The 18,576-nt window shown below is 32.6% G+C and overlaps 2 protein-coding genes across 4 annotated transcripts in view; one reads left to right on the top strand and one right to left on the bottom strand.

The window, feature by feature from the left end:
• The first annotated feature begins 5,902 nt into the window (after nucleotides 1-5,902).
• On the top strand, nucleotides 5,903-8,027 carry LOC145325093 (uncharacterized). Its single transcript, XM_080167939.1, has 2 exons — nucleotides 5,903-6,241; nucleotides 7,150-8,027. Exons 1-2 carry the CDS (start codon nucleotides 6,228-6,230, stop codon nucleotides 7,448-7,450), a joined length of 315 nt encoding a protein of 104 aa, XP_080024065.1. The 5' UTR covers nucleotides 5,903-6,227; the 3' UTR covers nucleotides 7,451-8,027.
• Nucleotides 8,028-14,210: 6,183 nt separating this feature from the next.
• The window catches only part of LOC145324213 (uncharacterized), a 73,934-nt gene continuing 69,568 nt past the window's right edge, over nucleotides 14,211-18,576 (bottom strand). For all 3 annotated transcript variants that reach the window (XM_080166836.1, XM_080166837.1, XM_080166838.1), the window contains 7 exons: nucleotides 18,301-18,400; nucleotides 17,786-17,815; nucleotides 17,253-17,313; nucleotides 16,575-16,639; nucleotides 15,956-16,033; nucleotides 15,214-15,281; nucleotides 14,211-14,581 (listed from right to left, as the gene is read on the bottom strand). In XM_080166836.1, the coding sequence (XP_080022962.1) occupies nucleotides 14,536-14,581; nucleotides 15,214-15,281; nucleotides 15,956-16,033; nucleotides 16,575-16,639; nucleotides 17,253-17,313; nucleotides 17,786-17,815; nucleotides 18,301-18,400 (448 nt within the window). In that variant the 3' untranslated portion in view covers nucleotides 14,211-14,535. The remainder of the gene's footprint in view (nucleotides 14,582-15,213; nucleotides 15,282-15,955; nucleotides 16,034-16,574; nucleotides 16,640-17,252; nucleotides 17,314-17,785; nucleotides 17,816-18,300; nucleotides 18,401-18,576) is intronic.

The raw sequence follows: 18,576 nt of genomic DNA, 5'->3' as shown, positions 1-18,576 counted from the left end.
GCAACTATCTGTATCATGACAAATAGACAAATCATAACATAGGGACAAACTTTATGGAAAATAAACATAGTAATTGTGTTCACGTAAGTGTTTTATTGTTAAAAAACGAGAAAGAAGTTATAAAGCATTTTTCAGTGTGGCTTCGAAACCGATTAATATACTCTAAATTAGAATAGACCAAGGCCATCAAAATTGCAATTTACTATCCGCGGAAAGCTGTCTAAAATACTATGTGACAAATTGCTATTCAAGAAATACGTCCATGTAACAAAGATAATATTTATTGTCTAATCCTTTTAGCTTTATAACATTTTTATGATTAATTCATATTTGCAATATATATAACTAGCAGCTACGCCCATATAGGAATCTAGGGGCACTTAGGATAGGGGGGGGGGGGGCAACCCGAAATTTGAATTTTAGTTTTAAATAGAAAAGTAAGAAAAAAATCGAGGGAAACACTTTTTTTCTAGAGGCGATTTATCTTTTGAGGTTGGTGGTACTATCCTCTAAAATAGCTAAAAACATTCCCAGAACATATAAGAAGCTTCACTGTAAAGGAGAACCATATAACTTTTGCGGTTCGCGAGATACTTCACTGCAGATAATGTTTATCAGTTATAAAACATAATTATCTAATAAATTACTCTAAAAATGCAGGGATGGTAGGGACATTGGGCTGTTTCTTACACTAGTCCTCAAAGTTTTATAATATCATTTTCTTATTCGCTGAATTAACATCTTTGGGGACTTTTATGGAATTGTGATTAGTTGGTTCATTAAGTTGAAAGTCTAAACGTTTCACCCACTAATTATAATCTACAAAAGAGATAAATTTGTGTGTTATCATTAGAGTACAACACTAGAGGGAGAAAGGGTTAAATAACTGTATCTCCCCATCGCAACCACCTTGTGAATGTGCATCCCTTCTATTGGGTCATTAAAAATCAACCAATGGTGTCGCTTATATTAACACAGCCAAGTAGCAGAAAATAATTTAGGAGCAGAAGAAAAATGTCTTTGAAAAAGAAAGGGAGGTAGTTGTCTGTTTATATGCCTATACTATTATCATTGGTTATATACATAAATTTATATGCACTTGTCTTATCTTATCCCTTTAGATCCCTACTAAAAATGTGTTATTTGTATCATAAAATTTTAATTTATTGGAATGATAAACGGTACTGGTTTCAAGAGTTACAAGTACTGCATTATTACAGTACAAAATTATGTTAATAAAGCTGTAATTTAACTGTAATTTATAAATATTCAATGACAATATGCATACTCTTCAATGTTTTGATTAATTGCAATTGCATACAGACTGGCGCCGATCTTACAAGATCGAATTATTTCCATTTATAACGAATCGAAAGAACGTATTGTGCTTTAAAATTCAATAAAAAACAGTATTATATAATATGAAGTTGCGATATCGTTAACTACAGAATCGATAAGGTTCTCCATTTTAGGAAATCTTAAGGTAGGTTGAAGGTTGGGTTTAGGCTAAATAACTGCCCCAACCCCCATGAACTATTATTGCAGAATATCTAAATACTAGGGACGCATTGAATTGTTTTTATATAGAATAGCTGCGATATTTAAAATACAATTTTAACCCAGCAGCAACATATATAGAAAACGTGTTGCTAAAATTGTCCTCATATATTGATCAATACTTTCTTCCATGGATGGGGGAGAGGATGGGGTGAAGTCAAAAGGGAATATTGTTATATTAGCCAGCTGAGAAAAATATTTTAACAGGTCATGCGAAAATCTCTCACATTATCTATATGTTCTATATCCATTAAGCAGAGGTGGATTCTTAAAAAAACTTTTTTGCTCACTGCCTCACTTAAATTAGCGAGGCTCGCTAATTTTTTGTGTGAAAAATTCTCCAAAATCGCATAAAAAATCAACAGTTAAATAAAATCATAAAAGAGTTATTTAAATAAGATTTTGTATAATTTTTGTAGATTTTTAATGCTATTTTGGAGAATTTTTCACAATATTTTTTAGCGAGCCTCACTAATTCTAGTGAGGCAGTGTGCCAAACAGTTTTTTAAGAATCCACTTCAGCACTGGTACATTAGAAATTGTAGAACGTGCCTTATGCATTTGTATATTGTTTGTTACTAGCCAAAACTTTTGCAACTTTGTAAGCTGAGCTACTATATATAACACTTCGGCTTTTTTCGTATTTTAGATTTAAAATAAAAAATAAAAAAAAAATTTTTTGGGGGGGATTATTTTTTTTTTTTTTTTGGAGAGGGGTAGTCGACCCCACTATTTTATTTTTAGTTTTAAAAAGAATTTTTTTTTTTGGGGGGGGTGTATTATTTATTTTTTGGGGGTTTGTGGTGTCCCACCCCCCAAGAAAATAGTTATAAACCTTCCCGGGACCTATGAGAAGTTACCCTGTAAAGGAAAACCCGATCGGTTCAGCGATTAGCGAGATCCTTCGCTACAAACAAACAGACAAACAAACAGACAGACAGTCAGACTTCGTTCTACTTTGTATTATAGATTTATTTGTAATGTTTGAATTATGCACTCACACAAAACGCAAATTAAGAAACTTATGACTAAGCTTATTTTAATTGTTCTTTGCTTTGAAAATTTAATTAAAAACCAAATCTGAAACCAGTGGCGTGCACTGGAATTTATCAGGGGTTTGTAAAACCAATAGGTGGTAAATAAAGGGAACTCAAGCCTTCCCATTTTCAAATTTAAGGGGATGTTTACTCCCAAACTCAAGCAACTGTTTGAAACAAATGTACTTTTTTTAGATTTTGCATAACACTTACAGTATTAGATCATAGATTTTTTCACGATTTAAATAACAATGATATATGTACAAAGTTTTATCAAAGTATTCATTTTCCTATTTGACAGCTATATAATTTGGTGTTACTATATGTATTGTACTAGCGGCTACGCCCCTAGAGGCCTCTAGGAGCACTTGAGGAGGGGGGAGTCGAATTTGATAACCCAATTTCTTATTTAAGATTTTATTAGAAAAAGTAAAAAAAAATTTGGGGGTTGGAAATTTTTTTTTGGGGGGGTGCCCCCCCCCCCCCTCATCATTTTTAATTTTAATTTAAAAATATTTAAAAAATTTTCTTTTTTTTAGGGGGGGGGGGGATTTTTCATTTTTGGGGGGGTTGGGGGTGTCCCACCCCCCAAGAAAATAGTTATAAACCTTCCTGGGACCAATGAGAAGCTATCCTGTTAAGGAGAAACCGATCAGTTCAGCGGTTAGCGAAATCCTTCGGTACAGACACACAGACAGACAAACAGACAGACACACAGACAGACACTCAGACAAACATCCTGTTACTTTAGTATAAGGATTAAATGACAATAATTATAAGTTTTTGGCAAATAAAGAAAAAATATGAAGTCCCCTAACCATATGTTTATTATAGCCATCACTTTATCAGAGTAAATTAAAATCGGGTACAACATCCAAGTAATTATATATCGATTATCATAACTGTATTTGACTTAGACCAAGTAAAATATGATTTTTATCAAAAGCATTTTATAATAAACTTGCTCTAATATTTTTGATTAATTTCACATTTTTATTGTATGACACAAAACACTATTAATTTTAATAAAATCTTTTTGCTTTTCTTTGATCTATATGCAGAATTTTCGTTGGAGCTGAGATATAGAAAGTAAAGAAATATCATTATTAGAACTAAAATATTAGTATTTTCCTTTGATGATATTGTACAATGCCATGCTATTTTAATGAGGGAATAAAGATATATTGAAAAAGCTAGCAGAAAGTTGGAGACGAAATAGTATTTCTTCCGATGTTTTATCCCCGTCACCAAATATTTGTCTAGGGCAGTTTCCGTTTTGCATTATGGATATTATCAATTATCTATATGTCTCATTTTAGGAGCGTAGCTACTCTATCATTCAATATTTTGTTCGTCAGCCCATCTAAAAGTTTGTTAGTCATAATGCCATCAGAGAAATGTGATTTTTTTTACTGTTATGTAAATTTCCGATTTTTTTGAAAATACCTACTACTAAAAAGCGTCGTCTATACAAATTTCTTGGCCAGTAATTTTTTCGGGTATGTTATAAGAGTATCTAAGTTTCGTGATTTTTGTTATGTATCATAACCTTCTTTTTAAGATCACAGAACGTATGCTCTATATAATACTTTGTCCGTCTGTCCTTCCAGCCTATAAATGTAGTAATCCTTGTTTCTTGTGTACCAACCCAGGCATCCAGAAGATATATTTATCAAAGCTTTTACAGACAACTATAAAATAGAGCTACCTGTATTAATTTACCATAAAGGAGTTGTACAGTTAATATGTCAAGGCATGATGCTTAATTCATATGCAATGCTTTGCTTATAATATACACAAATACTTTTTATACATTTGCAGCAGGCTTACAAAGCAGTTTTTTTTACATATATGTAGATCGTTTTACAAGATAGTAAAAATACATGTGAGTATCAATTAAAATACAAATTAAAAAAAACTGTATAAAAATCGATTTAGAAGATATCTAGTTAGATAAGCACAATCTGTAGTTAAATTACATCATTTTAAATTTAAATAAATTCTAAGATTTTTAAAACTTAATCAACCATCACTTTTAATTTTATTCAATTAATTTTTAGAAGAGCAGCTTCTCTAATATATAACTCACGGCTAAGCTCCTAGAGGCCTCTAAAATAATTGAAGAGGATGAGGGGGGAGGGAGGTTTGAAGTTGACCCTATTTTTCAATTTTAGTTTAAAAACAAAAGGTAAAGGAGGGGAGGGGGTGGGCTCATTTATTAATGCGAATGATTTCTGTTTGGAGTGCAGTGGTACCCTCACCCAAATTGTTAACTTTTCCAGGAGCTGCAGAGAAGATATATTTTAAAGGAGATTTATATCAGTCCAGCGGTTAGGAAGATCCTTTGATACACACAGACACAAGATAGAAACATAGACAGATAGACATCTTGTTACTTTTATTAAAGGATTAATTTTGTCTGAAATTTAGATTTAAAAAAAAACTACGTAATCCATGTTTTTTACTTTGGTCCAAGGGTTGGATACATTGGAGACGTTTTTTAATTTAATGTCATATATGATACCCTAAAAAAGAAGAACCTCTATCGGCCAACACAAAGAAAAATTACAACCATAAAATTATATGTATATATATAACCTATGTTAGTTGATTCCATGTGAATTTGATTATTATTTTTTTTTATAAATTCATCTCCAAACTTTTAAAATTATTATTCAAATGAATAAAATTAATCTTCTTTAATTACGTTTCTTACATTACTTATGGATATAACTTTACTTGTTAAACACAAATATATAAAAATATATAATTTTAACTAAAACTTATTCTATGTTACAAAATTGTGGGTTAGCAGACAACTAACTTGCTAACTAACCGAGGGTTAGAATATACACAAATCAGCTGATCACAAGTAGCTCCCATAATATTCAAACTGTCGGACAAAGAGACAAGGAGGCCTTTTTTCCTCTAACCCTCCTCGAGCATTTAGAGGTTAGAGGCAGCTTCAAAGGTCGGTTCTATGGTATAATAATTTAATGCAATCACAGAAAATTTACAATCTAATAATCAAAAACTATGCTGTTATATTAATGTAACTGAATGACTTTAGAACTGATTCTTTAGGTATAGACTGAACTTTCATCCGCAAAGAAATAGGATAGCGTAACTTAAAACTATGACGTTGGAATTTAAATGGTTATCAGAATGGAAATGATATAAAATACAAGTTTACATCAAATACAATTTTGATTGAAATTTATTCTTTTATATAAGTTATTAGTTATTAGTTATTCTTTGAGGAGTAAACATCTATCCACAATTCTTCCAATGTGTATAGAGTAGCTCCACTGCTCCCCCCCCTTCAATGATATAATCCTCCACCCCACCCCTCCCCCTGCTACGAGTACTAACTGGATTAAGTGGTGAAAATTGAGCGGTCAATTTTGTGATACAGGTTTTTTTTTCATTACACCCATTAAACACGCTAGCTTTCTATTTTATTATTGGTTGAATCCATCATAAACATGCCGGCAGAGAATGAAATCTCAAATTTATTGTCTAGTACACAAACTGCTGTTATTCCATCAACATCTAGTGACACTGATTCAGACTTGTACAATAAACTGTCAAAACTAATTGAGTCAAAATTCAGCTCTGAGCTCAAGAAAATTGATGACACCATATCGGTAAGATTTAATAAAATAGAAAGTAGTTTAACTGGGATGCGTAATGACCTTGACATTATAAAATCCAACTATAGTGCTCAATTAAGTGATCTAAAGCAGGGAAGGGACAATGGGGAAATAAGCCAGGAGGAATTTGAAGATAGACGCTACAGTATTTTAAATGATAAGATTGATTTATCAATCCAATCTTTTGAGGCTAGGGAGAGTAAGCACGTCAAACTTACTCAATACATGCTCACTCAATTATCAATGGTTGAGCAAAGAAATCGCCTATGGTCGGTAAGAATTCATTGTTTTCAAGATCCTACCACTCCCACAAATAAAATAACCGACGAGCATGTTTACAACAAAATTATTGAGCCCTCCCTTCGCCAAGCCATTAGATCAGGCTTGATTCAAAACTTTGATACAAGCTTTGATTATAATGTAGAATACTCTCACCCCCTACCAAAAAACCGAGGCCCCCCACAAGTCATTTATCGGTTTTTTTCACGCAGAGTTCTTTATGCTTTTATGACTCATAAAAAAAGCGTAATTGATGCCCATATCAAAGGCTGCTATAACAACAGAAGACTTGCCCCCGGTGCCACCCCCTACAACAAAGCATTAAAACTGAAGGCAAGCCATGACTTGTCTGGGTTAAACAAACAGACCATGACTTACCTCTATGAGTCTGGATTAGTAGATGCCTGCAAAATCCAGGGCTTGGGAGTCTCATTTAAGCCAAAAGGGGAAACCAAATGGTATAGAGTCCAAAATCCATATGGCTCTGATCTGTACAACATGGTCCAACCACCTCCCCCCCTCCATGAGATTGTCCCTGACGCCCTTGCCCATCAATCTGATCTTTTCCGTTTAGCATTTGAAATGGATAAAGAAGCTAAAACTGACCTAAAGAAATTTTTCAGTGATGTTCAGCTTGACCTCCAACAGCTACGGACAGCTGCCAAACTCACCACCAGCAGCAGAATGCAGCCTGAACCTGAACCTCAGAAAAATGCTGACAGTCAGTCTCCTGCCCAAATGGATCCTGACAATGATGACTATCCTCCCCTCCCCATCCAACCTAAGACTGGCAAGAAGAAGGGAGCAGCTAGTCGCGCTACCATTGACGGCGACAGCTCAACCCCTGGCACTTCAGCCGCCAGCCAAAACAGGGACCAACCCGACAGGAATGCCAAAATAAAAAAAACTGGTATTAAAAGTTAAACATTATGATCAAAATTTTGCTTATCCTCCACTCATTAAAGCCTAAAAAAAGTACGCTGCATTATTCACTCTAATATTATTATTAATATAAAAAAGTTGTATCCAGAATTACGCTATTACCATCATAACCACCTTTTTAATAATAACAATTGTGATCTATATTTATGTTGTGCAAATTATACATAAATATACAGCTGCCCATAAAAATTCACATATAGAGTTTTTATGGCGGTGCCATTGGGCTTTATTATTATAAAATCATGTATAAACTGCAAATAACCACGCTACTGGAAGCATGCAATAATAAAGCATACTTACATAGCTGGCGCCTGTTGGCACTTGAGATCAAATCCATTTTACTTTTAAACTATGTCTCAACCATTTAATTTAATTTTGTTCTCTATCTTTAACTTAATGCTGAATTCTGTCTTAAAGGGACTGTGTATAAAAAATCTCCCTTTAAATATACAATCATTATTCACGTCAATGCTCAATTTTTATATATCGACCTATCTATGTATCTATCTATCTATTTATCATATCATTGAATGGGAATGAGCCCCCCCAATAACAATATATGTACCTTATAATTTATATATGTACCCATATTTTAGTGTGTGGAATGTGTGTACAAGATCGAGTCAAGCCTGAAACTGTTGTGTGCGAAGCGGATGGTGTCATAGTGTCTGAAGTTGTTGGTGTTGCTAGCGGTGTGCAAGTGTTACTGTGCCCCCCTGTCACTTCCTATTCCCAAGAACCTGATTAATGGTCCAGGTAAAAATTAATATAGATGCTTTTGAGCAGAATCCCAACTACTGTTTAGATTCCATTTTTTACGGTGATTGGGCTGAGTTCAGTTCTGAAATGAATATAAAAAGCAATTATATCTCAGAATTAGACATAGCCCAAGAATTAAGTAATGTCAACAATAACTTAAGCTTGTTTTCACTTAACACTCAATCATTATTTGCAAAGCATAATGATCTTTCATGTTTTATTTATAATTTAAACAATAAAAATATTTTTCCAAGTGTCCTATGTCTCCAAGAAACTTGGATTAGTTCTAAAATTAACTTGGATTATATTAAATTAAATGAATATAATTGGACTGGTAAAAACAGAATCAAATCCAAAGGAGGCGGCATAGGTTTTTATTTATATAACAAATTTAAGCATAAAGAATTATTTGAAAATTATTTTATAGAAGGCATTTTTGAATGCATGTGTCTAAAAATCTCCTACAATAATCTACACTTTATTATGATTAACATCTACCGTCCCCCCCATGAAACCTCCCAGCAGCTTGAACAATTTTTTGATATTTTTCTTGATCTAATGCAACAAGTAAATGATATTAACTTACCAATTTTTATATGCGGAGATATTAATCTAAACATTTTTGAGACCTACTCTACAAGTAATGCTAGTAGGTTTGTTGATATAATGACAACTTTTGGGTTTTTAAATACACAACTTAGAGCCACTCGCGTAACTACGCATTCCTTTTCCCTCATTGATGTATTCTTTATGAAAAATTACATACCCAACCATGAAAAATCTTTAACTATAATTTCCGACATCTCTGATCATTTTATTTTGTGTAATATTTTCAAAACAAAAATTCCTAAACAAAAATCAAATGATAGCTTTGAAAAACGTGCCTTATTTGAAGAAAATCTTCGCTCCCTATCAGAAGCATGAAATAGACAAAACTGGGACGAAATTATCCATGCTACCGATGTAAATTTAGCTTATAACAAATTCTATGATGTCTTCAGGGGTCTTTATGATGTATATTGTCCAAAAAAAACCATTCAACCCAAAAAAAAGACCACCCACCATCAAAATCATGTAAATGACCATCTTCTAAAATGTAGAAACTTTAAACATCTACTATACAATAAACAACACAAAGACAAATCTGAAGACAACATTCTTGCATATAAACGTTATAGAAACGAATTAAGACGTTGTTTTACTAGGGCCAAACAAAACTATTTCCAAAATGCAATAATTAAGGCTGGGAAAGATGGGAGGAAAATCTGGTCAGTTTTAAAAGAAGCTTTAAATATAAATAAAAATAAAATTGATACTGAACATCTGCTGATCAATAATGTTAAAATTACAGATCCAATAGAAATTGCCAATCAATTTAACCTTTATTTTACAACTCTAGGAACCAGTTTATTAGATCAAATTCCTATTACTAACCGCAATTATTATGATTTTCTACCAAATAGAATTGATGACACAATTTTCATCCCCCCTTTAGATGAACTTACAACTTTTAATGCAATAACCAGTTGTTTCCCAAAAACATCATGTGATGCAAATGACATTTCAATGAAAACCATAATAAATTGTGCGGCACCCCTTTCAGTTCCCCTAAATGCAATTTATAACCTAGCTATTTCCAGTGGTACCTTCCCTGAAGGTATGAAAATATCCAAATGTATAACCCTATTTAAGGCGGGAGATCCCTCCACCCCTGATAATTATAGATGTCTTAGCCTTGTAAATAATTTCTCCAAACCCCTTGAAAAAATCATTTACAATAACATCCTAGAATTCTTAGAAGAAAATCATTTTTTTAGTGATAGGCAATTTGGATTCAGAAAGTCGATCAGTACTGTACACAATCTCCTTAACTTGAGCAACTTAATTGCAAACACTCAAGCAGAAGGAAAAATTTGTGGTGCAGTACTGATCGACATTCAAAAGTGCTTTGACACTATTGATCATCAAATATTATTCAGTAAACTTTACCATTATGGCATTAGAGGTCAAACATTAAATCTAATTAAATCTTATTTTTCTAATAGAAAACAATTTGTTTACTTTAAGGGGAAATGCAGTTCCCTTCGTGAGATCTTACTGGGCATTTTACAAGGCTCAGTTTTAGGCCCATTATTTTTTTTAATCTTTATCAATGATATCGAAAATGCCATTGCCAATGCAATTTTTAATTTATTTGCAGATGATTCCTTAACCCTTTTAATTAAAGACAACCTGAATGACTTAATAAATGCACTAAATGACACTTTACCACATATTGTACAGTGGTATGCGTCCAATCGTCTGATCATCAATGCAAAAAAGACGAAAGTAATCATTTTTACCACCCCACGTCAGAATTTTTCTCAAGAAGAAATTAATTTAAAAAATGATTTTCCTGTCTATATTAATACAAATTCCTTTGGTGAAAATAACCAAAGCAAAATCAATAAACTTTCGCTTGTTTGCAATGCTAATCAGAACAAGGACGACCAGAGTGCCAAACATCTAGGAATTACACTAGATGAAAAAATGAATTATAAGAAACATTTTGACAACCTACACCTTAGATTGCAAAAAGCCGTATTCTCGTTAAAAATCATGAAAGATTTACTAAATAAACGCCATCTAAAGATTTTATATTCATCATACTGCAAGAGTATAATTGAGTATGGCATAATGTTATTTACGGGAGTAAACCAAGAAACACTAAAACCAATTAAAATCCTTCAAAAATCATGCATTAGAATAATTGCAAAAACTAAAAATAACAGAGAACCTACATCCCCTCTTTTTAAACAATATGGAATACTTCCCGTAAATGAACTTATGACATACAATGTGTGTAAATTTATGCACTCATTTAAATATAACCAAGCCCCAAAAGTTTTTAATGATTGTTGGCATTACACAAATAATGTTCATAATTACCCAACAAGAAACAATGAAGACTTTGCTACTAGAACTAATATTAACACTTACATTATGAATACTCCATTATATAAATTTCCTCGTATATTTTATAATTTGCCAGCAAATATAAAGAATATTGAGAACAAGAAATTATTCTCCAAAAAACTATTTACCCACCTCATTAATAACATAAACTAATAAACTTATTTTTCAGGAAAATAAGGGATAAGAAGAACTATGGAACAAATGCTGCATGAAGTCATTTTTGTAGTCCTCTCTTTTTTTTTTGTAGCATTTCTTTAGAAATCCAATTAATTGTAACCCCATCTAATCTTAGTTAATTCTAATTTCGCTCGTAATATTTACTTCTAAGTTTACTTATTATTATTTTACTATCTTATGCATTATTTAGCATATATTTTTTTTTGATTTTTTATTAATCATACTAAGTCAACGTCTATACATAATTATGTATCATATCTGATTAAACCAACATTATTTCTATCCACTTTTTGTACTCAACGTACAATATACTTTAATAAAAGTACACATGAATAAATATGTCCCACCACTAAAAAATGGTAAACTAAATTACATTTTTTTCATCTTACTATTAAAAGGACTGTCTCAAAACATCTAACTATTTATATCTTTTTATATCTGTCCCCCCCTGGGGGCAGCCAAATTCTACTATTTTAGATACCTGACCAATTGGAGAATTTGGAAGTCACAGGGACACGGCACTTGGCACACCCACCACACCGCAACACAGCACCCCCCTGAAGTCGCTGACGGCACGGGTTCACACTGGCACGCAGCAGTGAATGGCCTGACAACGTCGAAGTACACACACCTCCACACACACATACCCTGCTGCAACCGCAGCACCTTTGTTGGACAGCTAGCCCCCACCTGGAACCCCAGAAGGGTACTGCCGTAAAAGCAGACCTCTAAGAGCCGACCTGTTTTCGGCTAAGGTGAACCTTTAAAGTGGACACAGCAACCTGTTCAACGCAGCAGCAAGCCTAACCTACAATTGTCTATATATTATATGCAAATATCATAATAATAAATTATTTTAAATATTGCAAACACTTTGTACCAGCATCAACAAAGTGCAAGCGCCCCTAACTTAGAATATTGTGATTAATAAGGCTAAGTTTATTTTAAAATTATTACTATTAAATATGTACACTATTTCTAATATAAGTAGGGCCATATTTTGTTAACGTGATGCTAATGGTCATTTAGGCCTATAATGCTGCAGTGCAATAAAACGAGGCGAGCAGTTATTGCACAGGAAAATAAATTACAATTACAATTACAATAAGTATTAGGAATTCTGTCTGACAGGTTTTTATCTATCTTTGTGAAGAAAATAACCCAAGGGAACTTATTTTAATCCCTTGCCGAAGGGTTCTAAATAAATACTTCCTCGAATTGGTTGGAGGGATGTAAAATGCCCTCCTATCTCGAAAACTATAGGTATACCAAACCACACTAAAAGGCAAAGTTATTCATTTTTAAAATTCAGAAAGAATGGTATAAATTTTACCACCGTTGTACGCTCCCCCCCCCCCCTCCTTCTGAATATGGTTGGTCAGGTTTAATACTTAAAAAATTTGTTGTTTTGTAAACACATTTGATCTGAAAGGATTTACACAATTTATTCATTCATAAATAAAGGATGAATCCTCCTGGGGGGTGTGGAACATTGTTACCATCTCGTAATAATAGTAAAAAAGGATTGTAAAAAGCGAAGCTTTTCTACAATTATGATCCGTCCTTCCGGAACGATTTACAACTTTTTTTTTAAATTTAATCATGTTAGAATTGTCCCATTGTTTTGAACTTTGATGATGATTATAATAACAATAAGATTTAATTGTTTCAAAACTTTTATGAAATTGTTTCAGATATGAGTTTAGTTTTATTTAAATACAAGTAAGATCTTATGAAGGGCAAACGATCGTTTACCAAATCCAGTTAACAGTAAGAAACAGCAACAAAAATTTGTGTGGAGGTATTTAAATTATCCTAATCATTCAAAATGCCATGAAGTTTCGTGATTTTTTTCACATTATCCTCCTGTCATCTTGGACGTCCTTGTTGATAGACATAAAAATAATTCAAATAGCAAACATTTTTCTATTTACATTTATTTTTGTATAATAAGTTGACTCATATAAAAGATAGGTTTACCTGTATAAGAGTTAGGTGACCGAGAACCTAATTTTTTTTTATATGAATATTAACCTTCTAGAAGAAGCTGTTAGAAGTGCCCTATAAAAGAGAGGAACATTTAAAACTTCTGGCCAGCCAAAAAATCCCAATTTATGTCATTTTAGAATTAATTATGACATTAATCTCAATACTTTAGACAAAAGTAGTTTTTTGTGTCCCTTTCTTATTAGACATTTTTACCAGTTTCTTATAAAATTACAGAATAAAGTTAAAGTTTATATCTTATATATTCAATGCATTTTTCTTACATAAATTACATATAAAACATACAAGTGAAGCAACTTCGTCTAAATAACTTGTTTAAAATAATAATTCAATTTTTTTGGTATCATACTTGGTATCAGTTTAACAAAAATTTAAGATTTTTATACTTAAAAACAAGCAAAATTTTGTCCAAAAATTAGCAAACTAAATTTCAGGTTATTAATGTTCAAGTTACTATGCATATTTAATATCTATTATGAAACAACTGATCATACTTAATAATTGAGCAAAAAAATAAATTTAAGAGCGGTCTACAAAACCGTTTTATTGCCTTGACAAAATATTATTTATTTGCATATCCTTTTCTTAATTGACTAGAATATTTACATTATTTGACTACTTTCTAGCGGCTTCGCCCCTGGTATTTATTTTAAAATATAAAAGTATTATTTTTTCGGGGGGGGGGGGGAGGGGTAGTTATTCATATTTCGGAGGCTATCTTCCTCAAAGAAATTAACAGAAAAAGATAACTATGTGGGATTAGCAAGCTATTTGCTACAAAAACACACACGTAAACAGACATACATACTATTACTTTTCTACAATATTAGTAATTTTTGTATAGGTACATAAAGATTAATACAATTTAACATTGATATAAAACTATTCATAACCAGGATAATGATGTACAATAGTATATTAGTAGCGCAACTTAAAAATCTAAAATTCATTGTAATGAGCGAACACTGAACAGCAAAGTTTAGTACAAACGTAGGAAATTTGTATTGTATTTCTTAAAAAATATTTTAATAAACAAAAAAGTTTCAATACATTTTTAAGGTTCATAAACATAAGCACTGACATACATGTATATCTTAATTTTAAAGAAGTTGCGCTACTTAAATTATCAAATTTCAATTTTGAAATACATGTTTTACAATTATGTCACATTAATTTCTTGATTTGGGTGTACGTGTCAAAGTTCTTACAGCTTCCCTGAAAATATACAATTTAGATTATTTTAAAAATTTAAATGAAACATCCTAACTAGCTTTCTATCTATAATAACCAGAGTTTTAAAAACGAAAGTATGTTTTAATTGAAGATCTTTAGTTATAAGACAATGTACATCAATTTTTCCCAATGATTACAATAAAATTTACCATTTCTTAAACCCCTGATACACCCTTCTCAAGGTAAAAAAGTCACCCTTCCCTGAGATTTAAGGTGGGTGTTAAAATCTACAACAAGTTTAAAACCAATCAATCACAATTTAAAAAAGTAACCAAAGTTTTTGAGCCAGCAAATAAGATAACGTGGTTACACAATTTTGGATACCAACCAGTGAATTAATTGTAGGGTTGGGCCGGGTATCCGGTCATTTTCAATATCCGGCTTGATACCGGATATTAAAACTATCCGGTTACATGATATCCGGCTGATTTTTGACGCCGGATATCCGGTAAATTGCTGGATATCGAACGTTGGTCAGATATCCGGCCGGAACCAGATATCCAGCATTAGAAATCAGCCAGATATCAGGTAACCGGCCAAAAAATATCCGGCCCAACCCTAATACCAACCAGTGAATCAATTGACCAATCAATGAGTTAGCAATTAAAAAATACCTTAACCCAGCAAAATTTTCAGTAGACTTGCTTCTCAATTCAGCCACGGACATAGACATCATTCGGTTCTAAAAAGCATATTGTAAAAAATGCAATGTTGTTAATCTAAAATCTAATTGGGAAAAAAAAAGAGTTTAAAAAATCTTACTTTGATTAATAGTAATATTAGCCATGTTCTCCATTGTTTTTTTTACAATAATTTAAGGAAAGCAGTTTTGATTAACCCTTACAGATCGGGCCCCAATTCCCACCTTATCAGATCGCTAAAAAGCGGCTAAGAAGCGGTCTGACCGCTATGACTAGAAAAAGTAATTTTCTCTAAAAACACAAATAAACAACCAGAAATTTACGTCTGTATCTGTAACAGGAGCCGAGATAGAGGGGGGGGGGAGGCTCTTAAAGCCCACCACCTCCCCCCCCCCCCGATCTGTAAGGGTTAATAATACACATAGAATTAGGCGTATTCCCTTAAAGTGCCTAGTTAAGCACACAAACACCCATATTACTATTAAAAAATTTAAAATAATATTAACTTTCATGAAAACTGGTGCCTTTCTGAAATGAAACAAAATATGACTTTGTTTATTTATTACTTTAAGTCAGTTTAGGTTAGGTTGTAGCCTGATAGGGTTAAGCGCCCCTCAAAAGGGTTAGGCATAAGAAAATCCTAACGACACCCCCAAATTTACAGTGATAAATAATCACAGTAAAATAAGCATAAAAAACACTCAAAAATATTTACCTTGAAAGAGAGAACAGGTTTTGTTACGTATTTCTGTTCAAACTGAAGTTTTCCATCTTTCCATTTCAGTACCCAACTCTAGAAAAAATAACCCTACTGTTAAAAAAATCAATCATCTTTTCATTTACCCACTGAAAAATAGCCTAAAACCTGCTCTAAACTTATACTAAGCTCTACTAAAATTAAACTATACAGAAAAAAACGAGTCTGACTAAATCCTCCTTTAGAAGGCATAGAAATTACAAAAATAGTTGAAATATCAAACTACTATGGCTACGCCCCTAGAGGCCTCTAGTGGCCAATTAAAATGTTTTCTATGTCAGTTAAAGCCTCAAGTAGCACTTTTTTTCTTGGGAGGGTATTGGTACACTTCTCCTAAATAGTTATGAACCCTCAAAGAACCTATACGAAGTTACGTCGTAAAGGAGATTCATTTCGGTTCTGTGATTAGCTAGATCCTTTGGTACAGACACTCAGAGATCCTGTTACTTTATTAAAAGGATTAATGTTGATTAAACCCTACATCTTGTTTAGCTAGAAATTAAAATTAAGCTTGGAAAGTTTTACTGTAATACACTGTATCCGGTGATAAAAAATATTATAACATTTTATAAATTACCTTTTTGCCTCTGTGAGAAAAACCTTCACTTCCAATGGAATCAGGATACCCGCCTGGATATACACCTGATATAATAATACAGGATTAACAACTCTAGAAACATTTGTTATCAACTAGTAACCGGACAAATTGTCTCAAAAATCAGCCAGTTTTCGTCATAAAAATAAGTGTTTATCCTTCTTTTTTTAGAGGTTTTCTTTCCCAATTCTCCTCTCAACTCCCTCATTTTTATTATGTCACAAGGCTGATTTTTATGACACTTTAATTGCATAACCCTTTTCTGGACTGTACATGTTTATGATTTATGCCTACTTTTGGCCATGACGTTCCCTATACTCTTTGTATTATATTCTGGCAGTAGTAGATATATATTCCTACTTTAACAAGTACTTTGTTTTGGGCCAAAATTGAAACTCATTACCTCACGAACCACGAGCAGATGTTATGCTACAGTCGCGGTACACCAAGTCTGATATTGACTATTGCAAAATAAACATTTTTTTTCTCATGAAAATTTTAAAATTGGTATATTTATTTGGTCATTATATTTACTATTTTTGCTCTCACTATATTTCCTTTTCCTGTATGTCCCCCTACTTTTCTTCTTTTTCTTTCTTTTAGCTCAGCTTCTTTTCTAACAGCCACACCATAATGTACATAATTATCCTTGTTTCTAACCTGATTCAAAAGATTCGTCCTCAATGTCTTCAAATCCAACAGAGTCACCTTCAGATCCCATCTAACATAGATTAAGGTATTATGTATTTTCAGGGCAGCCGCAAGAAAGCAGCTTATAGTGGCTATTAAAAATGGCGTCATATAATACAAATGACCAATAATAGGCCAGTATACATTGTATTTGACCAATTGTAAAATATAAACTGGCCTTTCCTTAGTCATTTATATTGTATGCCATCATTTTTTATTAGGCACTATAAGCTGCTTCAGCTGCAAGTAAGAAGGCATAATCCTCTACTTGGACATAAAAAAGATTGTTTGAAAAGGCAAATTGGCATATTGGAACAGGTTGATACACCAAGATGTTTTTTAAAGCTGCAGAGCATCGATTTTTCTGCAGTTTGAATAAATAGAAGCCGAGAATAGCACCTTTCCCTGATAGCGTTACGGACCTACGGACGGACGGACAGAGAGACAAAGTTATAGAGAACCTTAACTACTAAAATTTTAAGGATACTAATGAAAATTTCCACCTTATGGTGTCCATTCAAAACAGGTACTGCCTGAAAAAATAACAAAGATGTTAACTTTAAAAAGTCAAACTACTTTTTGGAGTGATATGTTAAAACTAAGAAATAGTCACTTAGAATATTTTGCTAAAAATTCTTGTGTCACCAGGTGGTGATTTTCTATATTCTCTCCATTTCTTTTTCTTTTCTTAATGACAACTGAGCGAACATCTTCTATATAACTCACTTTGTCTGTTTGTCCATCTATGTTTTTTTTGTGTTTCGGCGCTACTTATGGACGTTGTCATCTATGTTATAATTATAAACCACTATGATTCACTATAATTCACACCTTATTTATTGGCTTAAAAACTTTTGGTACTCTCAATAAATTTTGATTGTTGGTTTAAAACCAGGAGTGTCCATATTTTTCAACCAATATTTGTAATATTCAAAGTGATAATTTTCTTAATTAATCTTGAGCATGTATATATAAATAATCCTCAATTGTCTTATCCCTTAAAATCCCTGAATATTACCTTACTGATATGATGAATGCTGTTATTATTATGATTGACCCCAATAGCACTCAATTTTTCAGATCTGTACTTCTCATAATGCCGGACATGGGTCAGTTCCCTAGATTAAAATCAAATGTTAGTGGCAGGTTTGCAGCTATTTCTGTTCCGTTAATTGTTATTTTAAACCTGCTACTTATTATTTATAATCAAAAGTCAGGGCTCAGCAGCCACGCCTCAGCCGCATGTAATTATCGGAAAAAATAAAATTGTACAATCTAAAAAATCAGCAGTAAG

Source organism: Acartia tonsa, chromosome 7 (genome assembly GCF_053477335.1).
Source record: "Acartia tonsa isolate MP-2025a chromosome 7, ASM5347733v1, whole genome shotgun sequence".
In the NCBI taxonomy this organism is placed as follows: domain Eukaryota; kingdom Metazoa; phylum Arthropoda; class Copepoda; order Calanoida; family Acartiidae; genus Acartia; species Acartia tonsa.
Note: the sequence above shows the minus strand (reverse complement) of the source record. Positions and strands in the feature narration are given on the sequence as shown.